The 26,479-nt window shown below is 44.3% G+C and overlaps 1 protein-coding gene across 4 annotated transcripts in view; it reads left to right on the forward strand.

Moving 5' to 3' along the window:
- Nucleotides 1-218: 218 nt before the first annotated feature.
- The window catches only part of HIPK2 (homeodomain interacting protein kinase 2), a 164,141-nt gene continuing 137,880 nt past the window's right edge, over nucleotides 219-26,479 (forward strand). The window contains exon 1 of one of the 4 annotated variants that reach the window (XM_082240381.1): nucleotides 219-803. In XM_082240381.1, the coding sequence (XP_082096507.1) occupies nucleotides 785-803 (19 nt within the window). In that variant the 5' untranslated portion in view covers nucleotides 219-784. Of the gene's footprint in view, nucleotides 804-1,195; nucleotides 1,322-26,479 lie in introns of those variants that run through there. The other 3 variants (XM_082240382.1, XM_082240383.1, XM_082240380.1) reach the window with 3 other exon arrangements.

Below are 26,479 nucleotides of genomic sequence, written 5' to 3' on the forward strand. Positions count from 1 at the left end.
TGTTAAACAAGATCCCACATAATCTCAGCAGAGGGTGGTTTTTTCCCCTTCTCTCCCCCCCCCCCCATGCCTCTCTCTCTCTCTCTCTCTCCCTCCTTCTGGGAAACTGCGATCCGTGCCATCGGCACTTGATTATTGTGCAAACTCCCTGTGCTGTTGCTCGCTCGCCTCTCCTCCCCCTCCCCTCCCCTCCCTCCCTCCCTCCCTCCCTCCCTCCCTCCCTGTCTCCGGCTCTCTCAGTCTCCCTCTCCCTCTCCTCTCTAATGCAACTTTTGCAGAAACCCCCCCTTCCCCACACACGCCCCACCACCGGCAGGCGGACAGACATGCTGAGCTGAGAGCTTAGGGGGATCCCTCGAGTCCCCCCTCCCCACCCCCCTGAAAAAAAATCCCCAAGTCCAGGGGGGGGAACCTCCAGCCGCCCCCTCCCCCCTTGACCTGTTCACTGTGCGTCGAGCCCCCCACCCACCCCATTTCTCCCTTCCCTTCCCCTTCCAACCCCCCCACACCCCCACCTAACCCCCCATCTTCTGTTTTCGGCTTGCTGCCGGTGCGGCGTTTCTGTTTTCCTGGTGGTTGTTTTTTATGGGGGGGCTCGGTGGGTCTTCCGCCCCCCTCGACGGATTGGAAGCGGCAGATATGCGGGAGGCTGCTGGCCGCTTCGGCTGCTCGGAGAGACACAGGCTCAAGATGGCAGATTTCTATTGAGTTTAAAGGGGGGTGGGGGCTGAAATCCTGCTTCATTTATCTTTCGTTGCCATGAATAACAGACATCCTTGCACCGATGGCCCCGATGTACGAAGGTAAGGGCAGACTTCTGGGGTCTTTTTATTCCTCTTCCTGCTTAGACATCTCTCTCTCAGACCCAGGCTCCTATGTGGGGGGTGGGGGTTGTTGAAAGAAAAAAGAAAAAGGGGAAATCAAGCTAAAAGAAGGGGGGAGAGAGAGAGAGAAAATGATGACCACCGATTTGGCACCAATAATTATTATATAGGAGTGCAATTGCCTGGAAAGAGATGTCACATAGCTCCCCTTTGTGTGGTGCGCGTGAAGTATATACTGTATATATCTCTATCTGTATGTACGCATATTACTATTAAGACCGAATTGCCTGGGGTTTTTAAAGCGCTGCTTGCTGTCCCTTCTCCCCGCCCCCTTTTGCGATGGTCTCTTCGGTATTTCTCTTCCTCCGATGGCCGAGGGGACTGCAAATGCAAAATGCCCCCTTTCCCCAGCCGGTCGTGCTTTGCAAAAAAAGTCTTATTTCAGTGCCGGCTTGGAACAATGCAACTGACAAGGCTTTGCCGTGGAGTCGCCGGTGGTGTGTAGAATTTATATATATATAGTATAATATATATTATAATGCGTGCCCACCCTCAAACAGAAAGGTACTTTGATTTCCCAACTCTTCATCTTGAAGTCTTTTTATAAATATATATATATATATATTATAATACCCTAAAGGTGCCGCGGTGTGTATGGGTTTCTGTGTGTGCTTTTCTGCTGTTGTGCAAGGCTTTGCCAGGGACGCACCGTGCTTGCATAGTTTTTGCAAAAGCAGAACGAAACGGGAAAAGGATCCAGACAGGTATATTATCGAAATTACGTATCGTGTGTCGAGAGAGGCTTTTTTAAAAACAACAACAACAACCACAACCTATTTTCTTCCCCAAAGACGGCTGGGTAGTTCTTTCAGTTTCAAGCTAAAACAAGCCGGGGTGAATGGGTGGGACTGAGGTTACGGAGAAGTGCATGAAGTTGGCTTGCCAGGCGCTTTCATTGGAATCGAAACAGAGGAAGGGTGGGTGGGTTTTTTCCCTGTTTGGGTTTTTATTTTACACCCCCCCAAGTGTAATAAATAAATCAGTCCGGCTTAATCTGAATCACCTTGCGCTTTTATAATTCAGCCCTTTCCCTTCGCCTTGGGGGTTGGCATTGATTAAAAAATACATGGGGGGCCAAAAGGGATCCAGTTTGCTTATATTATTATTACTATTATCTATATTCAATAATGGCCTCGCCCGATCCTGTTCATTAGCAAAGAGCTGGTTTTCGCTGCAAAACCCCGGCGAGTCTCCCCTGTCACTCTCTGTTTTGTGCGTGAAGCAGTACTTTCTATTTTTATTTATTCGTACGCGGAAAGAGGGCGAGAAAACTTACGGGAAACCAGCGTAAGTTGGGAGAGCCGGGTTTCCTCCGCACCCCTAACAGCCGGTTTCCTCGATCTTGTAAAGTTGCCGATCTTGAAGGCTTGATGGCATCCGAGGTGGTAAAAAAATAAAAAGTGGGAGTCTGGAATAGTGCGACGTCTCCGTGCGTTTTGGGTTGCTGCTAATGAATTAATGTATTTATTGTTGCGTTCGCGGGATATATATATATATATATATGTATATATTTATGCGCGCATGCATAGATTTCTGCGGAAAGCAAAAAAAAACTGTAGGATTGCACACACACACACCCAAATTCCAGATGGCGAACCTTTCAGGTCAAAAGGTAACCACTGGGGGGAAAGAAAAAGAAAGCAGAGAAAAATTAATAATAAAGTATTCAGCTCGCTTGTCTCCATAAAAGGGGAGGCTGGGGAGGGGGAGCTGCTGTTGCTGGAAAAGTCCGCCAGTCGAGAGTGGCATTTATATGATTAAAAACTGTATTGGGGGGGGGCGGCGCGGGGGGGGGCATAGTCTGCAGCAACTAGAACAGCCTGGCGTGTTAAAAAAAAAAAGAAAAGAGAAAGGTTTCTCTTTAAATACCTCCCTAAAGCGCCCTCTGCTGGACCATCGGGTGGCAGCGGTCTACTCTAGGAAAGAAAGTTGCACGTGAATGGAAAAGACTGCAAGGCTGTTTTGAATGGGCAGGGATGGGAGCAGGTTATTTTAGATCTGCGTTTTTAAAATTACTGCGCATTTCGCTTTCACTCCTCCCTTTCTCCCAACAGCCCACACTGACACACTTTAAAATCCCTCTCCCCATTTCCTCCCATTTTGCAAAGTAAGGTTAGGCTGTGATAGAGCAAGAGAGAGACCGACCGAAAGTGGCCCAAGGTCACTCAGTGAGCTTCATGGCTGAGAGGGTATTTGAACCCAGGTCTCCTCTGTCCTAGTCTGACTCTCTTAACTTTTATGCCACACTGGCTTTTGGATACCCTTGGTGGTGGCTCTCGGTTTGAATTACAGCGCCTTCCCCATTCTGTCAGCTTCATAGCCATCATTTTGAGAAAGCTATAGGGAAGGACATGATTTGGCTGAATTTGGGAGTGAGTGAGTGTGTGTGTGAGAGAGGGGGGGGGACCTTCTGTCTCTCCCTACCCTTCTCACACCAATAATTCCAGCATTATTCAATGGATGTGGCACGGCCGGCCCTACCATTGAACAGCATGAGGCAGCTGCCTTATAAAGCAGATGCTGGTGAGCTGCATGTGGCGGCAAAATGTTGAAGTGTTGTGCCCCTTCCCTGGGGCCTCTAAGCTATATTACGGTGTCATAAGGTATCGTGAAGGTATCTCCTCATCACCCATGTGAAAGCAAGAGTCAGTGCCCACTCCAGGTGGCTTCTGTAGGTGGAATTGAGGAGGACTTCATGTTATCCCTCTCCTTAGGTTGCAAAATGTCTTGGGTTGGCCCTGACTTTGACCCCAATCCAGAGAAAGTTGAGCCCGGATCACATGTGCCGTGACAGTGGGTGCTTGCATGTGTGAATTGGGCATCACCACAGACAGAATATTCCTTATCTCCTCCTCCAACAACAGCACAGTCGCTTGACACCTCCTGCCGCCGCTCATTCAGGTCTGGTTCCTCGACGCACGCAGATCACTTGCGTTTCCTACCCTGGACAAGTGCATAGGTGATGCCAGGAAAAAGCGCCTGTGTTTTAGATGATGCAAGGAGATACAGAAGCGGTCTCTCCCACGGTCCATTCTGACATGCAAGCCATCACTGGATGATGTACATGAATGTGTGAATTGGGCCCAACAAGTGCAGAGAGAAAAACCCGGATGCCCATGTATATATGAACCAGCCCTTGGTCACTTTTGAGTCATGATGAAATCGAAGGGAAGGCAAGTTAATGAAGATTAGCCAAGCTTGTTTCATTGATTTCAATGAGTTTCATTCATGAGACATTGGGAGCCTTAGAACTCTAGTAAACAGCAGGTTCTCCAGGGCCTTGGGCAGAGGTCTTCCCATCACCTGCTAACTAATCCCATGGAAGCTGTCACTTTGCATATGCAAATCATGTGCTTACCACTGAGCCAAGGCCCCTGTACATATTTGTCACGGGATGTGGGCCCTTTTATCCAAGTACTGCTCTGCCATTTCCTTGCTGTTCTATTCTGGAACTGCTTGCGTTCCCTCCACAATGCTGATGGTGTGCTTGTGCTAGGACTGCTAAAAAGAGAGACTGACAGTTGATGCTGAATCAGTTCACTTCTTCTACAGAAAGCATACAGAAACAAGTCCGCTGGGATGAATCAGCCAGGGCCATGTCCTCAGCAAAAGTGGGCTGCAATTTAAATTTAGGAGCGGAAAATCTCCAGAAATTAGGCATGTAAATTAAGGCTGCTTTCTGCACCATGAACAAGAGTTTAACCTTCAGTGTGATTCTTAAATGCTGCTCAGGAATATGCCTCTCATCTGAATATTCTTTTCAGGAAATCACATGACTAATGGGAAATACTAGACCCAGGCTTGCTCTTTGGTTTTTAGCCTTAGTTTGTGAATATTCCACGTTAACTTAACGTAGCAGCAAACATGGGTGTGCTACGAAATATATACCTACAGCTAACCACATTCTTGATGGTTTTCCTCTTTTAATACATTTGTTTCCAAAAAGTACATTTGGCACATTCACACATTACATTTTCTTGGTATATGCCTTTCAGTTTATACTAAAAAAGGTTATGTGTGAAGAGGCCCTTGGGAGTCACAGTGTAAACCCGGGACAGGCAACCTGTGGCCCTCCGGATGTTGTTGAAATACAGTTCCCATCGTCCTTGGCTAATGCTGTTGCAGGCTGAGGCTGAGGCTGAGCGCTTGGAGTCAACAAAATCTAGAGGTTCCCTATCCCTGGCATAGACACTTATTGCCTTTAGAGCTTGCAGTAGTAGGTCTTCATCTGAACTGCTCCAAATCATACGGATCATTGAGAACAAAACAAAACCTTCTGTTTGGGGCCACAATATAAACAGTCTTAACATTAGGAAAAGGGCTTGGAAGAGAAACCCTACAGGTAGATTGTACCCAACAAGAAGTACAAAACCCTCAGCACTGCAGTGCTTCGTTTCCCTGAGCATAGGAGCGCACAGGAGTCTTTGGATACTTATGAAGCATTCCAATATTTTTAACGGTGATCACCTGCTGGTAAATGAATCATTTCTTCTCACTTTGCAGATTAGCTAAAAATGCATGTACTTTGGCCATTCTTACCACAGCATTGTAAAGTAGGCTGGAATTATAATCCATATGTTTGAGATGTGAGGACTGAGGCTGACAGATTGTGACCTAAGGGTGCCCAATGTGTTCATGGTTGAACTGAGCTTCGAACGGGGCATTTTCAGCTCACTCCTGTTACCACTGTGCTTGAGGCTCTGCCAAACAACCCTCTTTGCTTAAGCCTGATCAGATACTTCCATAGCCTACCAGTGAAGAAACATGCTTACTTGAAAAGGCAGGACTCATAGGATGATACATGCCAGTTTCCCAGGTTCATGTTCCCATTGTTCCCTACACTGAGAACGAAGCAGTATAAATATTGCCCAGATTCTACCTGTACAGATACTAATACCTTTAGGAATCATAATGGCCCTGAAGGTTCAGGCCAAAGGGCCCCAGCCCCTCATCCTGTTCTCACATTGGCCAACTGGATGCCTATGGTAAGCCTGAGAGCAGGACCTGAGTCCAAGTTGTGATTCCCAGGAACTGGCCTCAAACAGAGGAGGCAGAACATAGATGGCTAGTTGCCATTGATAGCTTTATCTAGCATGAATTTCTCTAAACCTCTTTTAAAGCCATGGAAGTTGTTTGGCCATTACTACCTCTTGGGGGAGCATATTTGTCCAGAGTGCTAAAATCAATCCAAAATATTAAGGATCTTAATCCGCCTTGCATTAAAGAGGCCGGTCAACTGGACTTCGATCGCAGTGAAGGATTTATTTCCACCATCTCCTCCTCCTCCTCCCTCCCTGTATTGCAGATCATCACATCCTTTGGAACTGGAGCAGGAAGAGCTGTATTTTCTCATTACAGACGATGTTCTAATTACAGTGAGACTCATTGCTTCTCAGCTTACTTTCAATAACAAAAGTTTTTCAGTTCTAGCTCCTCCAAGAATCAGATGCTGCTAGGTTACTGATGTGTTGGATCAATGCTATTCTCAGCTTCTGTACATAGCAGAACTCCTAGAAGGCTGGTATCGTCACTGCAGGATGCCAATGCTGTTAATTGGACATGTTAATGACACTGCTATCGATAAAAGGTGGATGAAATCTGGGAGAAGTCACCTTTTCCCAACAATCTTCCGTTTATACACAAAAGGGGCTGAGTCGCTGTTGTTTTATGGGCCCATTATGCAAATCTTTTTAAAAAAACAAAGTAATAATAATAAATAAAAATAAAAAGGTGTCTCCTCAAAATCATTTTTCCTGAATAGTCCCCATCTTACCTTATTAGCACATGTTGATTTATCATTAATGGCTATATCCCACACCTCTTTATACCATTCTTCCATTTTATATTTACCTTGCCCCTTCTACTTCTTAGCTATCAATAAGTTTGTGAGCAAGTCCTTCATAGCCTCAGAACCTTCCACCCCATCGTAAATCAATAACAATGCTACCTCTGGACTTTTGGTCAGCTTTAACCCAGTGATTTCTGTTATCTCCTTAAACACCCTTTGCAAAAAAAAAATGTACATATTTACACCCCCACCACATGTGAACATAAGTACCTGTTTCCTGGCCTCCCCTCCAACATTACACTGAATATTCCTTGTTTATTTGATTTAATCTTACTGGTGTTAAAGACCATCTCCATACTAATTTATAGTAATTTTCTTTTATCCTTATAGACAACATTTTCAAAGTGTGTTTCTCCCGTATTTCCCCCCAGCTTTGATTATTTGCCCTGTTGTCTTCTTTTCCCACAGCTCTTTTAATTGATCTTGTTGATCCTCTATTTCTACTGTTTTATAAATTTCACTGGTTTCCCCTTTTATAACTATCTTTTCTTCTTTATCTCCCCTTTTAATAATCTTCTTTTTTCAAATTTTGTATATTCTTTGCAGTTCTTGTTTCCCCTTAACCACTTATTTGTCCATTGTTCCAGTTGTATAAAGTTAAACCAAGTTATTTTACTTCCTGTTGGAGCTTTTCTAATTTGTTCTTTGCTTCTCATTTTCTCCACCCATTCATTTATTTTCTTCTCTTTTGCTTCTTTTTAAATTTCCTTTTTTAAATTTACTGGGAAGTCTTCTATCATCACCACCGGAGTTAGTGGGGAATTTATTGCTATCAATTTTCCTTTATATTTTGCCCATATCTCAGTGATGTTTCTTAATAAGGGATTTTCAATATTCTGCCACCATTGCCTATTTGGTTTGATAAAAAAACATATTCACTAACTTCTCCTTCATTTCCTGTGTATCACTCTCTAACCATTCTAACTCTTCTTCTGTTATCCTGTCTATGATAAATCTTAACTGATTTGCTATATAATATAACTTTATGTTGGGGAGACCCAGTCCACCTGTTTTCTGGGGTTTATACCATCTTCTTTTATTAATTCTAGATTTCTTATTCCCTTTACAAATCAGACCTTGCCAACCCTTTATCTTGTCTTCTATATCTTAATTGGTAACATTCTAAATAAGAAAATTATTCTAGACAAAATTTTCATTTTAATTATCGCTACAGTGGTAACTTGGTTTACATATGCTTCAGGTTACAAACGCTTCAGGTTACAGACTCCGCTAACCCAGAAATAGTACCTCGGGTTAAGAACTTTGCTTCAGGATGAGAACAAAAATTGTGCTCTGGCAGTGCGGCGGCAGCAGGAGGCCCCATTAGCTAACGTGGTGCTTCAGGTTAAGAACAGTTTCAGGTTAAGTACGGACCTCCAGAATAAATTACGTACTTAACCTGAGATACCACTGTATTCTTCCAAACCACAAAAGCTTAATTTTCTTATACCCCTCCAGCTTTTCCTTAATTTCCCTCTTTAATTTGTTAAGGTTCTCTTGTTCTAAATTTTCTAAACTGACTGTGCGAGAAAGGCCTTGAAATCCCAGATAATTGCTTCCCATCCTCTCTGTCCTTTGGCTATGCTGGCTGGTGCTGATGGGAACATCTGGAGAGCAAGCAGGTTGGGGAATGCAGACTTGACTCTGCAGCTCTCCAAGGTCTCGGACAGAGCTCTTGCACAGCACCTAAACAAAGGAAACTAATACAATATACTGAGTCACACAGTTGGTCCCTCCAGCTCATTCCTGTCCCATCTTCAGGAGCTGGTAGCAACTCCTCAGAGTCAGTGTTTGCCCAACCCAACCCTTGCTGGAGATTCCTGTGGTTGAACTTGCGTCCTTTATCATGCAAAGGAAGTGCTGTACCGCTAAAGTCTCCTGTGCAAAGCGAGAAAACTCTGTTTTAGGTGGAGAACCAGTCTTGATAAAAGCTTAGCCCTGCAGCCTTCTGGGTGAGATGCAGTCACTTTGGTGCAAATGAACGCAATTTCATTTTTCTCCAGTTTTGGACAGGAATTGGCAACTGTCTTTGGATATAGGTGGCTATACATTTGAACTGTGGAAATACGAATGAATGAGGGAAATGAGGCTGTTTTAAGAGAGGAAGATCTGTCCTGCAGCTTTTGGAAACAAAGGAGGATTCCTAAGTTTGCTCCATATTTGAACTTTGTACATTTCAGCTGCTAAGGAAGACTTGCCACCAAAATGTGTTCAGCTGATTTTATAATCGAATAATTCGGTATTATTAGATTATACAGTTACAATTTTATAGTTTAGATTTTTTTTCTTAGTTTATGGAAATTGTATGTTGCAGTTGTTACTGCGTTTGCAATAATGAAAGCTTAAATCAATTGTTATTGTAATGGGATTTGTTATTGATCCCCGTGCTGAATTTCTTTGCGTACACACCTTGCAGTAGCCAGCAGTTGCAGAGGGAAAATCAGGCTGGCTGAAGCTCAGAAAAGGTTTAGGTTTGCAAGAGAGGTTAAAATTAATTAAAAAAAATGTTTCTTCAGCTATGTCCGAAGTAAGAGGAAGAACAAGCAAATGGTAGGTCCTCTGTGTGGGAAAAACAGAGAAATACTATTGGGTGACAAAGGAAAAGCGAAACTACTCAACACCTACTTTGCCTCTGTCTTCACCCAAAAGGAAAGCGATGCCCAACCTGGTGATAACAGAATAAATGATAACAGAACAAATAAATAAATAAATAAATAATCCCCATCATCTTCAACAGTGTGTGGGGATAATAATCCTGCCTTTCATTAAAGGGCTGCTGTAAAAGCTGTAAGCTGTGTCCAACCACGTTGTATGGTTCATAGGTAAAGGTAAAGGGACCCCTGACCATTAGGTCCAGTCGTGGCCGACTCTGGGGTTGCGGCGCTCATCTTGCTTTATTGGCCGAGGGAGCCGGCGTACATGTGGTCATGTGGCCAGCATGACTAAGCTGCTTCTGGTGAACCAGAGCAGTGCACGGAAACACCGTTTACCTTCCCACCGGAGTGGTACCTATTTATCTACTTGCAGTTTGACATGCTTTCAAACTGCTAGGTTGGCAGGAGTGTATGGTTCATAGGGCCATTGAAATCAATGGACCTGGTTAATCAGGTCTCTTCATTGGTTATACTCAGAATAGGAGCAACATTGCATATGTATGTGAAGCCCTTTGCACATTTGAAATATGCTCTGTATATTTGTCTGTTTGTTAAATTTCTAATCTGCCTGCCTACCAAATGGTGTTCTGGTTGCCTGGAGTCCATATAAAGCAGCCATGAGCCGGATGTTTAGATAGACAGGAGCTCTCTTTACAGAGCAGGATGTTGTTTCAGGGCTGCATGGTGGATATGCAATGGATTCAGATAATCGTGAATTTCTGATAAATGCTCTTTTTTTCCAAAGAAGATAAATGGAAGGGTATAAAACAGATGCAGCAAAAAATAAACCGGAAAGGCAAACCGAAGCTAATGGTGCATGCTTTGGATTTTTAGCTGCCTTATTCTTAATCAAGAGCTGAAAATATATTGGCATAATGCAGCAAGTGTGGGGCAAAATCCAATAGGCTTATACTAGATGATCACAATGGCCCTTTCAAAATCAATAGGCCAGTTTTCAGTAAAACCATTTTGATTTACATCAAGTAGGACAAAGTGACCCTTTGCACATAACCTGAGAAGGGAGGGCCTCTTGCAATATGCTCCACTTACTAGCTCTGTACCTTGCGTCCATAGATAGAGGAAGTTTCCATTAGTATAGAAAAATGTTGCTACAAGGAACGGGAAGAGGGACTTGTTTTATGGAAGAGAGGAATTTTGCTCTCAAGAACAGGAAGGAAGCACTCTAGTTTTGCACATTTCAATATAGGTTTGCTTGCTTTGTTTTTCCGTATTTACATAGGCCCCCTGTGGCCATAATAACTTACAACAATTTGTTCTCTACTGGGGTCTTCTCTCTCTCTCTCTCTCTCTCACACACACACACACAACTGGGAAGGAGGGTAAGGGCCTGTTTCAGCAATCTAAATGATGGTTTCGCTGAACCAGGGTTAGGGCAACAAACCAGGAGTAGTACTAACCCTGGGTAAGTGGTATGTTTGCATCAACCTAATAGCTTCCAAAATGTATTTTAAGTCAAGATTGCTTGTCAGTCACAATACATTATGCTTCCCTGTTTTCTTTCTCACACACCCATATTGTGACGAGAAACACTTTCCTTGCTACAGTATGCAGGTGTATTCAGCAGAAGTTGCAGCTTTTGTGCTTATTTTGGGATTCTGGCACATAAAACCTGTTCCACTAACATTACTGTGAGTCTGGAGGTATTCCAGACAGGTAAACTCTTTTGAATCCAGACAGAAGTTTGGTGAAGAAAATCTATGAATACAACTATATGGCCACCTAAGAGCACAGAGTTGTGTTCTGCTTAAGTCTCATTCATTGCATAAAGAGGTTTCAGAAGGACTTGAGTTGCCTTACAAGTTTCTGGTTGCCTTTTGTCTTGGGGTGAGTTTCAGCTGTTCTTTGGTAATCCATTCAACCAACCACAGCTTGGATTCAGCAGCCTTCTGGGCCCTGTGGGTGTGTCAGGGGATGTCTGTGTGCTTTAATCTTTGTATTAGAGACAGATTATTATATTACATTTTAGTTTTGGCATCTCTCTCTCTCTCTCTCTCTCTCTCCTTTGCTTACTGCTTCTCCTTGACAACTTTTATTGCGATTTGCAGCATATTTTTAGCAACAGTAGTCAGTAGGCTTGTATGTGGGCGGCTTCTGGAATTAATACCTGTAATTTCTGTAAATTGTGCAAAGTGCCTGACACTGGCGAGATGAGAGATAGGAATGCCCCACTTCCAATACATGGTTTGACTACTGCGTATTGTGGGTTGTGTGAGGCACAGTCTCTGAACCTGCCAAGGCCCAGGTTGGAAGTATGGGCTCCCTAGTCACATACTTTCATAAGGTCAAAATGAAGGTCACTTTCAGGAAAGATAGCCAGTGTGTAAGAAGCCAGACTTAGATCTGGAAAGTAGATTCAAGTTCCTACCTTTGGCTGTACACTAATATGAGGTCCTAGTTAAATCACTGTCTGCATTCAGATGTATTTTGGACATAATAAACCAAGACAAAAAAGAACCTTTTAGGCACGCACACAAGCCCTTTACACACACCAGCAAGCAAACCAATAAGTCTTCCACTTATTATAGTTTCCCATATTTTTCTGAACTGGGAAACTATGGTTAATGGCTTTGAAACAAACCAGGATATGAAGCCAACTTAAAACCGTGGCTTAAAATCCTGGCTTCATCTGAAGCCATAGTTACCTGGTTTGGACAAAATGGATAACTATAGTTTATGAAAGGCTCCCCAGTTTATTCACTTCACAGGCATACAAACAGGGAAACAAAGGGACTCCGTGTGTGGCCAACAGGCTATTAAGCCAAGATAGGATCATCCAAATGTGGACAGTTGAAGATGTGCACTTAACAAAGTTAAGCAAGGTCAACATTAATAGAAGCTAGAAAAGATGAAGACCAGACCCAGCAAACAAGAGCAACATAGTAAGAGGCCAGGTTTACAGCTAGCCATTATATTGTACAGATGCAACCTTATTCCTGCTTCTGCCTTTATTCCTGCCTTACCTAGACATGGGGTGTGGGACAGAGAGCCAGCTGGATACTAGAATGTGCAATAGCAAAGAGATCTAACTGATTTTTAACTAGATTTGCCGTGTCATAGTTTAAATAAGCACTGTACCAAAAACTCAGGTGATGGTGCTGCTGCTGCTGTTGCATTGACCTTCTGGACTGCCACATTCATAAACCTCAGATAGAGAAAACACGAGGAAATGTTTCTGTTGTCTGCCGGGAAGTCCCTGCATTGCAAAACATGATAGATGACAATAGGAAGCCACTTTCGACTCCAAAGGAAGGGCTGTAGCTTAGGGGTAGAGCATCTGCTTTGCACGCACAACTCCCCAAGTCCAAATCCCCAGAATGTGCAGATAGGGCTGTGAGAGATCTCCATCCATAGAGACACTACTGAGCTAGATGGACCAATAGTATAAGTCAGTTTCCCATGTTCCTAGAAATATAATAATAGTAACCATCCCTTCAGTTCACTCAACTCTAACACCAAAACATGTACTGTGGTTGCTACCCAGACAACAGGTGAATCCCTTCTAGGTATTACTCATGAAATTTACATACAGAAGATTCTCATTTAAAAGATTTAGAACTATAATTAGGAGCCTGATGCTGTAATTTAGCGAGAGGAAAGAACACATGGAAAGGTTAAGAAACTGAACACATTTAAAGAACACTTAATGAGGAAAGGAGGCAGAATGGAGAGACAAAGCTCTTTCTGATTCTGCACTGTAAAACTCAACAAAGCTGTCCATACTTACCTGAGCTCCACCGAACACAGTGTGACTTATTCTGAGTAAATAGGCAGGCAGTCACTCTGCGTGACAGTAAAGGCCTTAGTACGATACACATTTATTTGGGAATAATCCCCACTTAACTCACAAGGAATTACTTCTGAGTAAATAAGCATAGGGCAGGCTTCAGAATATAAGGAAGATGTTTCCTTGAACTGAATCTGTACTATGAAACCTTTGTCCTATGGATTGCTCCATACGTTATGTCTCCATATTAAGACATGCAACTGGGAATCAATTCTTATTAGCCCTATGGGAGAGATACTCTGAAAAGAGTAATTGGCTGTGGAAATTTCCCGCAGCCAGTTTTCTGAAGTTTATGGTTCCTACTTTGAGTGTCAGCCTGTCTAGGCTATCTTTCTCCATAGCCACGTAAGTAAGTATCTGACGCAAAGGCATGTATTTCTTTCTATTTAAAAAAAAGTTTGCATCCAGTTTTACCCCGTCTCTTCTCACACAACAACTTGCAATTCCTCTCAACCGCTGGTTAAAATGAAATCAGGTAATAATAATAATAATAATAATAATAATAATAATAATAATAATAATTTTTATTTATACCCTGCCCTCCCCAGCCAAGGCCGGGCTCAGGGCGGCTTACAAGCAATAATAAAAACAAGTTGAATGATTACAACTTAAAAACAAAATTAAAATACATTAAAATATTGAAACATTAAAATATTAAAATGTAGCCTCATCGCCGGAGGAGAAGGAAAAGAAAAAAGGAAGAGAGGGAGGCAATCAAATTGGCTCCAAGCCAAAGGCCAGGCGGAACAACTCTGTCTTACAGGCCCTGCGGAAAGAAATCAGCTCCTGCAGGGCTCTGGTCTCATGAGGCAGAGCGTTCCACCAGGCTGGAGCCAGTGTTGAAAAGGCCCTGGCTCTGGTTGAAGCTAATCGAACTTCCTTAGGGCCCAGGACCACTAGGGTGTTGCTGTTTATGGACCTTGAAGCTCTCCGTGGGGCATACCGGGAAAGGCGGTCCCGTAGGTACGAGGGTCCTAGGCCGTGAAGGTGAAAACCAGCACCTTAAATCTGACCCTGTACTCCACCGGGAGCCAGTGCAGCTGGAAAAGCACTGGGTGAATATGCTCCCATGGCAGAGGAGCCTCGCTGCAGCATTCTTCACCCGCTGGAGTTTCTGGGACAGCTTCAAGGGCAGCTCCGCATAGAGCGAATTACAGTAGTCAAGCCTGGAGATGACCGTTGCATGGATCACTGTGGCTAGGTCAGGGCGGGAAAGGTAAGGGACCAACTGCTAGGTAGAAGCACTGATAATTAAATCGTGGTATTTGGAAATCTGGTATGGGAAGCTCTCCTAGCAGGTGAAAAGGCAGCTAAAGGATAGATTTCTGAGAATAGTGGTATCTGTTTATAATATACTTACCATAAGTGCACCTCTATGCATGGCTCCTCAGAAGTAAGCCCCATTTAGTTAAATGGGGATGGTTTGTGTGTAAGATTGCAGTCAGCTTAAACACACATTAAAGCAGTGTTTCCCAAACATTTTTGGGCAACGGCACACCTGTTTACTGAAAAAAAATCTCGCGGCACACCACCATTAAAGCCCCACCCCGTGACGTCAGCGCGCAGCATCACGCCGGGAGGGACGCACAAAAGTGAAAGTTTTTTCCCTCCCCCTTGCCGGGGAACCTCCAAGCTTTGGGCAGGCAGGCAGGCAGAGCTGGGAAGGGGGTTTCCAGGGGACACGGCAGCTCCTCGAAAGGCTTCTCTCAGCTGCGCTCAATCCTCCTCGGAGAGGATTTCCCCTCCGGTCCCATGCCTTCGTTTGGAGCATCGCTCCGGCTGCTCCCTCTCCCGCCGCGCAGGAGCGATGCCTCTCTCTGGCTCTCCCTCCGCGCAGGCTGAGGGAGGGAGGGAGGGGCGCGTGTGACCCGTCTCTGCTGGGAGACCAAACCCAGCGAGGCAGAGTCGCGCGGAGGCGCCCAGGCAGCGCTGCCGGCTGCGAGGAGGAGCGCCAGGCAGCAGCAGGAGGCGCGGCCTCTCCTCGCCGCCGCCCCGCCTCTCGCCGCCCGACTCGCCCGCCTCCCTCCAGGCATCTCGCGGCACACAAGGCAACGTCTCACGGCACACTCGTGTGCCGCGGAACACCGGTTGGGAAACACTGCATTAAAGAATATAACAACCTCTTCCCACCCTCCTGAAAAATATAGAAAATATAGAAAAATATATTTTACTAAAGGCTAAGATGAGCACAAGGAGGGATATTTGTGTGGTGCTTCAGTTGTTTTGCACCAGAGCAGCTTCCTTTTTTGCTATATATGGTTTGTTTATGTGCTGTGTTTTATTGCTGGTTATGAATTTTGGGTTGCAATTGTAACCCACTTTGGGACCATCTTGTATGATGGATAGAAATATTTTAAATAAAACCAAAAATTGAATTCCTATCGTGGATTTCATTGCATCCATACAAACTTCCATGCTGGCAAGACTAGTCTGAGATTGAGGGCTTATCCAAACTTCCCTTTTTTCCGCTCTTTCCAGGCACAGCCCACAATATCAAGTTCTGTGTCTGAATTCCCATACTTTATTTATTTTTTGCTTTGGAGCTTTTCCCGCGAAAACCTACTCTTTAAATCTCAATCAGAGCAAACGTCAATCAGTGGAAAACCCAAAATTTTATTTGCTTCAATTCAGCTTTAAAGCGTGTATTTTTGCAGACGCAAAGTTCAGGGCAATATTATAATAACAACCACACTCAGATATGGAGCGTTAAAATGTAGACCCCTTCCTGGAAAGAGCGAGGTGAAAGGTAAGTGTGGATAAGTCCTATATGGATTTTTCTCCCGTTACATGAGGTCCGAAAACACACCTGTCAGCAGAGCCATGAATCACATAGGGAAGGAAGGAAGAAAAGTTTTCATGATTCTGAATCCGCTCCAGTAGTGTTACTTTGCTGCAGAAGCTCCCAAACCTCTCATTGGCAGAAACAGATACTGTACCGGGTCTGAATTTTCCATATGTGCTTTGTCTCTCCTAAGTGCTGGGTGAAAAGAGTTCCCATACAAATGTGACGCAGTACTTAGTCATGGAACAGAAAGGTGCACAAAGCATTTGTGCACACGGGAGTAATAAGGCTAAGGAAATAACTGGTTTCTGGGAAATTGCAAGGCACTTCTGACCGAGGCGAATGTTTGAAACACAATTAAAGTTCATGGCACAAAAGTGCTTTTCTGTACAGAGTTCTACTCTTGGTTATGCAAAGCCTTTGCTTTGTTTTCCTCTTAACACTTGGGGTTTCTGAAAGTACTACGCTCTGACAGCTGTTTGTAGGTATAGTCCCCCACCTCCCCAATTTACCTTTCCTATCTGTTCCAGGCATCCGTAATCCTCGCTGCCTGACATCACAGTTGTTTCCGTAGCAACAGATTATGATACTGGAACAAAGGATAATGTCAAATGGGAGGAGGGAATAGGTTACAGTATTTGTGTGTGACAGTGCATGATAATAACCCTGTATCCTAATTTATTCCTGGGATATCCTAATTTATTCCTGGGACGGTCAGACAGATTCCCTTTCTATTTCACTTTTCTGTTAGAAAAGAAGAAGCAACAAGACCATACGTTTACTGTTGATATCTTCTCTTGCCATATGAAATTTAACCCAATTGCAACTCCAAAGTTATTATGTACTACTTCTCTGGATATTTAGTAATTCATAGGAACCTCAAATTAAGTCTCAGGACTTTGTTATTCACGAAATAACCCAGGAGATGCACTAACATTTACTTTATTTATTGCCAGAACTACAACTGGACAAACTGCTGGCTGAGGTATAAACTTGCCTGGCAGTTGTTTGACTTTGGGGTTGTTTCACATGGTCTTTTTTTTTTTTTACCTACATGGAAAACATTTCAGATTTACACTTGAAAATATAAAGTGTGGATGCAGGGAACATGTGGTTTGCAAACATAAGGACAGGAAGATGGGGAGCTGTGATTGGCTGCAGCTCCTTATAGAACATACAGTACATGTTCTGTGGCAAATCTGGATTATCTTTGCAAAACATGCAAAATGGCCCATTAAGTCATTGCTAGCAGGTACAGCGTTTCCGTGCGCTGCTCTGGTTTTCCAGAAGCGGCTTAGTCATGCTGGCCACATGACCTGGAAGCTATACGCAGGCTCCCTCGGCCAATAAAGCGAGATGAGCGCTGCAACCCCAGAGTTGGTCATGACTGGACCTAAAGGTCAGGGGTCCCTTTACCTTTAGCAGGTACAGCAGCGATACGATGCTGTTTCCTTTAGGAATAGTTCAGGGAATGAGTCATAGTGCTTTCTGATAGGGGTCAATACTAAAAAACAAATTAGGAAACCCTTTATCAGGTCAGCTGAGCCCCTGATAATATTAATCTGATATTGGGCTAGTAAAATAATAGACAGTCACTAACCTTACGGTGAGTGTGCTTCCGTGCGCTGCTCTGGTTTCGCCAGAAGCGGCTTAGTCATGCTGGCCACATGACCCAGAAAAACTGCGGACAAACGTCAGCTCCCTCAGCCAGTAAAGCGAGATGAGCACCGCAACCCCAGAGGCGTTCGCGACTGGACTTACCTGTCAGAGGTCCTTTACCTTTTTAACCTTACTTAAGCATTGGGGTGGAAGGATAACAAAGAGAAACTGCAGTAGATTAATTTCTCTTCTTGGCAGTACAAACATTGCGGAATAGAAATGATTTTACTGAAGAGGGAGGGTGAGAACATGCACATAGAACTTGCTCTGTGTCACAGTTGGAAGAAAGGCAGGTAAGGGCTGTAGCTTAGTGGTTGAGGATGTGTTTTGCATGAAAAACCCTTGCCATCTACAGCTTTGGCTGGAAAAGACCTTTGGCGTCTTTGGAGAAATGCTGGAGTGTCATGACACCAGAGTCCAGCAGTGACTTGAGCTGGGGTCTATAGCGTTGCCGGCTAAGGAACCAAACCAGGTTCCTGACTCTGAGCCTAATGCTGGTGAAAAGGAGACCATTGAGCCCAAGGCTGGCAGTACCACCTGGCCCAGATATCACAGCACAAGGGTCTATAGGACTCAAACCAGAACCTTCATGCTACCCTAATGCTAGCTGGTTGCCATAAATTGTTTCTTTGGCACACTTCACTTTCTTTGCATTGTGCCCACTGAGTTTTTCCAAGTGCAGGTGTGAACTGGCCTAGTGTTGAGTGACTCCTTCGAAGTCCTAAGCAGTTAGAGATTTCTCAATGTATAGAAGCAAAGGAGGAGCAAGAAGTAATTGTCTGTTTTAGCCAGCCAACATTTGGAAGCGGTTTTGAACAGGTTTACTTACTACTTTGCTTTTAGAGACATTGGTGGTAATGGACGTTTCCCCTCCCATTTGTGTAGTGATGGAGGGGAGGGAACAATTATAGTAGAGACCATGGCGGAGACCAAAGTTTAAGCTTCTCCTTAGCATTTTGTCACAGCATTTATATTGCTTGGGTTCCTCTGCCACAGCCTTTCCCATTTTTATAAAGTGCACCTTAAATGTAAAATATGTTTAGTGTCATGTTTAGTTTGGAGAAAGAGGGAGGGAGTTGACTATGAATAAATGGAAGTACAGTGGTACCTCGGGTTACAAACGCTTCGGGTTACAAACACTTCAGGTTACAGACTCCGCTAACCCGGAAGTAGTAGTTCGGGTTAAGAACTCTCTCAAGATGAGAACAGAAATTGCACGATGGCGGCGCGACGGCAGCGGGAAGGCCCATTAGCTAAAGTGGTACCTCAGGTTAAGAACAGTTTCAGGTTAAGAACGGACTTCCGGAACGAATTAAGTTCTTAACCAGAGGTATCACTGTATGCAGTGCAAGGGCCTGTGAAAGTCGTGTCTGTGGAATGGTTTTTTCACTGAAGTGTGTTTCTCCCCAGCTCTGTATTCTTTCAGACACCAGGTAAAAACTCACCTTTTTGCCAGGCTTTTAGTGGCTGATGGCTTAAGTCGTTTTATGGGGTTGTTAATTATGCTATTTATGAGAAATTATTTTTTGTTTATTATGTATTGCCTTTTTTGTTTTTGTTTTGGTAAGCCACCCTGTGACCTTTTTTAGTGAATGGTGTTTTAGAAATGTCTTAAAATACATAAATGGATTTGTAAAGACAATATCTCTTGAAGGAACATTCTACTCACAATAATAACAAAATAAATGGTCTTGTCTTATAAAATTGCTGCTGTTTTCCTAAGAGACAATTAGCCTTTGAATAGGGTTGCCATACCTTGAAGAGCAAAAAAGAGGACAGCCTGAGCCACTGCCAACCTGAGCTTGGGCTGGCAGCAGCCGTAGTGTGCAGAGCAGCCTGAGGCTGAGAAATCAGGACATTTCCTTTAAAATGTAAAAATCCACCCAGATGAACATGTCTGGGATTTCCCGGACGTATGGCCACCCTACCTTTGAATGAAGGCAACTGGCCCGAGCAAAACCCAATTCATAGCCAGTGACAAACATCTTATCCTGATTTTTGTTTGCAAACCTAAAACTGCAGATGTAGTAGATTGGTTGGGGCTGATCTGGTGCCGATTTTTTGTTCTTTTTAACAACACTGAAAGCTGAAGATTCTGAGATCACAATGACCATATATGTGTCTTGTATTGTTCAGTTTGTTTCCCCCTCCCAAAATTTAGTTTCTGCACTGGCTGTTTTACTTTACTTATTTGGAATTAGAATATTTACCTGCAGAAGATTTATACCCTGTCTTTGGATTTAAGAATCCTGAAACCAGCTTCCAGTTTCTTGCAAACATGTGTGTGTGCACGCGCACACACACACACACACACACACACATCCTTGTAGAACTCAGCAACGAGAGGGATGGGAACAAGACTTGAATGAGTTGCTCTGCCTGTCAATGGCTCTGGCTCCACCTACTGCCTGCCAGTCCCATTGGGGACCCACCATTACTGCACACATACAGCCCAGCAGCCATTGGCTGATGGATGGGGGCGGAGTGTGCTTCCGTTTAGCTACGCAGTCCTGGGACAACTGGCAGTTGGCAGGGAGGGAGAAACTGCTCCATGTCTGGCCGATGGTTGGAGTAGGTTGGTTTCCCTTCTGCTGTGATGTTCTTCCTGGGAGGCAGTGGGATGCAACCTCCACAGTGCAACCGAAGCATGAATCAAGTTATTTCCACGTTCTCTGCTTGTCTGACAAAATGTGGATATCCTTTAATTCTTCATGTTGACGGGCCTTCAGTTGCATAAAGGAACAAAGCTGTAGGATGCGAGAGGGAACGAAGGAAGGAGAGGGAGAATGGATACAAATGTAAGCGTTTCCTCCTCTGGCTTTGCGAGGAGGTAAAAGACAAATGAAGTGCCTGGAGTTAATCATAAAAAAAAAGCCTCAGTAGCTTGCCATTTGTTTTCATATCATCTCGTTAATCCCTGACAATGCTAATAGTCAAATTCCTAGGATACCTATGTCATCTCTGCACATACCAAGTAAATTACTTCTTAGCAGGGCTGTAGCAGTACATGGCACTGATGGGAACATTTGTTATAAATGACTGAGTGATGAGCAAAAGATCTCAAATTACTTCTACTGGGTTGCTCACACATGGACGCGTTGAGCACTAGTGTTGGGTGTGAAAACGGCCCCCTCCATTTGTCTGATGAACGTGTGGGGGGCATTTTCAGAGATTTTGCTGGAAAGGAGAGGGTGAAGGTGGGGAGGTAAATGCATTTAGCCCTGCGTTTTTCAGGAGACTCGCTTACTGCTTCACATGGAAGCAGAGGGTTATAATCCTGTTGGTGCTGGGAGACAGGGAGGAGCTTTGCCATTGCTCCAGGTGACTGGAGAAGTTCAGAATCGTAGAATTTGCAGAGTTTGAAGGGACTGCGAGGGGCATCTTCTCCCAACCCCCTGCTGTGCAAGACTCCTTTGCCCAATGGGGGGCTCAAAGCCATGACCCTGAGATGAAGAGTCACCGAGCCACTTAAGCCGCAGCAGTACAGCAACATTGAGAGTAGCCCACGTGATGGCACAGTATCATTCTCAATGGACCAGTCTCAATAAGGGCCACCTGCCAGCAGACTACAGGGTAAGGATGGAGGTTCTGCCAGGGTGAGAATTCCAGGTGTCAGCATGCAGGGAACAGTGGCCTTCCCTTTTAATATTACCAAGCTGCTGCTATGGGGCAGGTTGCGTTTGTGAATGTGCCATGCAAGCCAGTTTTCAAGAAGGTTCTGAGTTAATTACAGGCTACTCTTGGCATTTATAGTAGACTGACAGGGCCTTTAGAGTAGAGTTCTCTCTCTCTCTCTCTCTCTCTCTCTCTCTCTCTCTGTGTGTGTGTGTGTGTGCGCGTGGAGCACAATATATTAAAGTCTACAACTGTTTAGTTTCCTTAGCATCCAGTTTCTTATTTCCCCCATGCCATTTTGACAACTCAGCGTGATGCAGCTCAACAAAATGTGGTAAAGAACACCAACATATATACATATATGACACACTACAATGAAACAGAAAATAATGGAAAATAGAAAGACTGAGAGAGTTACTCACAAAGACAGGGATTTTGTGCAAGGGGGTGGTGGGAATCTCAGCTCTCTCAGCTGGTGACGAATCTTCCATAAGAGCTGGTCACAAAAGGAGTTTTAACATTCTGTCCCTGTTCCCAGGGAACTCTGGGAAGAGTACAGATGAGGGTGTCTCCTAACAACTCTCAGCACCCTTAACAAACTACAGTTCCCAGGATTCTTTGGGGGGGGAATCCATTGCTGCTTAAAATGGTCATCATCTTGCAGATATATCTCTACTGTGCTGTTGCTCGTCTTTTCCCATTTCATCTTGTATTGTTCTTCTCCTTTGATTCAAAGTCTAAAAGACACAACAAGAAAAGAAAAGAAAAAAAGAAAGACAGAAAGGGGGGGGGAGCAAACAAACTCCAGCACAATTTCTTAAAGTTACAGTCCTTTTAACAATCAGCTAGGATGGAGCAATTCTTCTAGGTGATGGATGAGGGAGAAGGAAAGTCAAGGCAGCTGGTCTCTCAACAGAATTTGTCCTCTTATGGCAACAAATTTATCAAAGTATTGTAATTTTGTGGGTGAGCTGCCCCTTGCTGTGTTGTTCAGTGTAAGCAAATTATGTCAAAAATGAAGTTAGGTTTTTCCTATTATTCACGTTTTCTCTCTCAGTCCTCAAGACTTGAAAAAACTTGAAAGACTTGAAAATACATGTGTGTGAGGGTGGGTGGGTGGTGGTGCATTTCGTTTTTAATTCCATTGCATTATTTATTTAAAATATCCATTGCCTTCCTTTCCATTTAAAAAAGCTGTCCAAGGTGATTGGCAACTTTTTCACAACCAGCAAAATCTAAATATACCTGTAGTAGCACTCATAAAAACATGGGAAAGATAAGAATGCAGATAAGAGATGGGTCACAGCAGATGAAAAGTCAAAGGTTTACATGCAGTGAATCTGTTACCTGTAGGCTCATCATAGAATTTAGACAGGTATGCTACCTACTATGTAATTACAGAAGCTGCTAATTCTCCTAGCTTCTGTGAAGTATTTGTGTTAAATCACCAAGACTATGAGAGATGAAGATTGGGTCAGATCACTCTTAAACTTTGCCCAAGACATGTATAACTGTGTTTCACATCAAGCTTTACTTACATTCACCTTCAAACTGTCTTTATTTCCTAGCATGGCTCATTCCCAATGCTCTTGCGTTTATTAACTTCACTTGGCTCCAGCCAGTGGCACAAAGCACTCAAGATTTTGCAACTCTAATAGTTTGAATGGCGGTATATTGAATTGCCACACCCCTGCCCTCCACAGCTTTCCTTGGCCTTCTCTTCCAACGTTCCCACTTTTATTCCCAGAGCTTTGTAATACTAAATATATTGGTTTATACTACATTTAACCAAGTTGAGCTCTTTCTGTGGTGATTTATGACACCGTGTTTGCTCAAGAAGCAAAGTAGATATATTGGCAAAACGTGTGATTTTAACCACTACAACTTGGGTGCATCTTTTGATTTGCTGCAATCATTAAGGGGTCAGTGTTAACTTTGAACAGATCTTTGAACATCCCTGGATAATTTTCCTCTGATGTATTTGATGTTTTTAACCTTCCACTTAATTTGTTCACTTGCCGTATTTCATCTTTGTTATACAACTCCATGTTAATTCCTAAAAGCTCTGATTTAGTTTGATTGAGCTTATGCCCTGACACACTTCCAAATTCTCCTAGTATGTCCATTAATCTTATCAGAGATGAACTAAGGTTTCCTTAAAAAGAAATTTGCATCATCTGCATGTGGTGTGACCTTGTAATCATTCTTTGAACACTTTGGCTCTTATAGATTCTGACACACATATGCAGGCAATCATCCATTGTAGGTGGGCAGACGTTCTGAATTTTAACATAGAACATCTGATTCAGGCCCGGCCCACCCATGAGGGAAGGTGAGGCAATGGCCTCAGGCAGCAGGACCCACAGAGGCAGCAGATCCAGCCTCCAAGGAATGCATTGCCTGCTGTTGCTGCCACAGCTGCAGTGGCAGATGCCCCATGTTCCTTGGAGGCTGGATCCGCTGCCTCTTTGGCAGCTCTCTCCATGCTGCTTCTGCAGTGGCCTCTTGGCGAATAGGAGGTGCTGCTGGACTCTTCCCACACTTGTTCCCGATCTAGATCTTTATTCCTCGCTCATTCCCGATGTAGATCTTCACTCACCCCTTCTTCCCTGGCCAGAGATTCACCTCAGGTGGCAAAATGTCTTTGGCCGGCCCTGACCTGACATTTGATAGACAAGCAATTCTCTGCTCATCTGCCCACATAATTTACTGTCAGAGAGAACCCCTTTGGAGGTTCTCTGTCAGTGGCGTAGCGTGGGGGGTGCAGGGGGGGCCGGCCGCACCGGGCGCAACATCTGGGGTTAGGGCAAATCCACGGGTTAGGGGGCGCAAATCCACGAGTTAGGGGGCGCAAATCCACGGGTTAGGGGGCGCAAATTACTTGCCTTGCCCCGGGTGCTGACAACCCACGCTACGCCACTGTTCTCTGTTATCCCTATTCTCCATGGAACCATGATTTGGCTCGTGAAATTTAGAAGGGGGTCGTTTAAATCAAAGCTCTGCTAAGTAGGAAGGAAAGGCACCCTTGGATTGCCAGTCTTTATTGAACGATACGTGAAATGCTGTACACTGTTATCAGGCAGAGCTATTACGAGACAATTGTCTCGGGTGGCAGGCACAGAGGAGTGGCGAATTGGTGGACTCCCTGCTCACTTGCCTCACCTCCTGCTGGTCGTGCTGCTGCTGTTACCCTAATACCTGAGAGGCTTCCTTCTCCTTGCCTCTTTTGAGAAAGCATCAAGGCGGCTCTTCCTTAGAACAAAGCATTTTGGTTGAGATGGACAGGTGAGTGTAGTTGAAACCACTAAACTAAGCCATGGTTTGTCTTAGTTCGGCTTAGTGTGTTGTGGTTTGCCTTCTCCCGACAAACCATGAGCCATGGAATAAAACTTGGCTGCTGCTTGCAGTTTTTCTCAAGCGAGACAAACCATGAACACGAGTTTGAATGGTGCGCTAAGCCAAACCATGGCTTAGCTCACAGAAGGACAGTGGTAACGAGTGCGGACGAGGAGCAAAGTGGCTGCTAACTCCTCTCTGGCATCCCATAGACTTGCACTAAGGCAGGCACCCCCAAAATCAGGTGTCTTACTGTGGCCTGTAAGGATGTTTCCTCAAACCATGCCCACCTCTCTCACTTCAGATTTTGCATATGATGTTGGCCTATAAAGATGAAGCTGTGGAGGAAAAATCAGGAGCTTAAACGGGCAGGCAGGGCTTGCTGTCAGTGAACCCCTTTGAAGTTCATAGAATCATGGAACCATAGAATTGTAGAATTGGAAGGGACGTTGAGAGTCATCCAGTCCAGCTCCCTGCAATGCAGGAGAATATCAACTAAAGTGGTCCGTTTGTGTGCTGTCACCTGATATCATAGTTTTACCAGGTCATTGGCAGGTGGGTGAACCACTCACCTGTAAAAATGACCTGTGGAGGGGTGGGTTGGTTCTACTTCTGGCCGCCAGGCTGAAAAACGCCCCCACCCCTAGCTTAGCATAACGTTTGTAACAGGTCAATGTGTATATATAGGATGAAGCAATGTGAATTACTGAAATGAAGCCTTGCTTGTTCATCTTGCCAAGAGGTTTTAGTTTGTGGACACCTTTTGAGCGCAGAGTACCCCACGGCGAAGGGCAGGATCCATCCAGTTCCTTTCCACTTATGGCTCTAAAAACCCGAGGCTTTAATTCAGACCTCAAAGGGTGATTCAGTTCCACGTTGCCAGCAAAGGCAAATGACCTCATGGCATGAATAAGCGAGGAAAGATTAGCTGGGCAGAGAAGTAAGCTGCTACTGTATGCAAATGGCCACAGAATAATTTACCAAAGGACAGATTAGGAGGAAGCTAGGAGCGGGTGGGAGCAACAAGCAAATTATTTGTACATTAAAAAAATAAAATAAAATAATGCAGCACTTTCAATTAATCCCTGTTGCTCATTTGAGATGCAGGGTTCTCTCTCTATTCTCCCCCCCCTTCTCTTTGTTTGCTTCTATCTGTGCCCTTTTCATTTGCAAGCAGGAGGGAGGAAGGGTTTAGCAAAGTAAAGAGTTAATGAAATGCTCAATGGGGGATTATAAAAGAACCAAGCACTCACAGACAATTAAGGGAAGAGAACTGAATATGCCAGGAGGGAGTGTGGCTGGGTAATGGGTGGCTTCATTTCATTCCCTTCCCAATAATGTTGTGAAAGGCTCTCCTATAAGGGCCAGTGCCACCAGAAGCTGAAGCTGTGTTTTCCTGTGCATTTATATTTATTCATCCAATTTTCAGCCCGCTCACTCCCCAGTTCCAGAGGCTTAGGGTGGGCAATTGCAATGTTAAAACACATAAAACTGCTTTCTTTCTTTTTTGCACATATAAAAAGTAGGTTCTCGTGCAAGCTCTCCCTCGTTTGCAAAAGCCAATCAAAAAAGAGGATTAACGTCGTTGCTCCTGAAAGATGTTGAGACTTCTCTTAATGTCAGTGGGATTGCACAGTCCCAGTGCATGGCATAGTTCCGTGTTAAGGAGCACGTGGTTTGCCCACATTAGATTTCAGATCTCCCCATAAAAGTATCAGGTAAGAGGTGGTGAGGAACAACTCTGCCCGAAATCCTGGGCACCCTCGCCAGTCAGAGCAGACAATTCAGGGAAAAATGGACCAATGGCCTGTCTTGATATATGGCAGCATTTTATGTTTTAACAGCTTCTGGCCCACAGTGGGGGGGAAACACAATTCTCTCCTGGCAACGTGAGCA

Source organism: Podarcis vaucheri, assembly GCF_965113315.1.
Source record: "Podarcis vaucheri genome assembly, chromosome: 10".
Lineage (NCBI taxonomy): Eukaryota > Metazoa > Chordata > Lepidosauria > Squamata > Lacertidae > Podarcis > Podarcis vaucheri.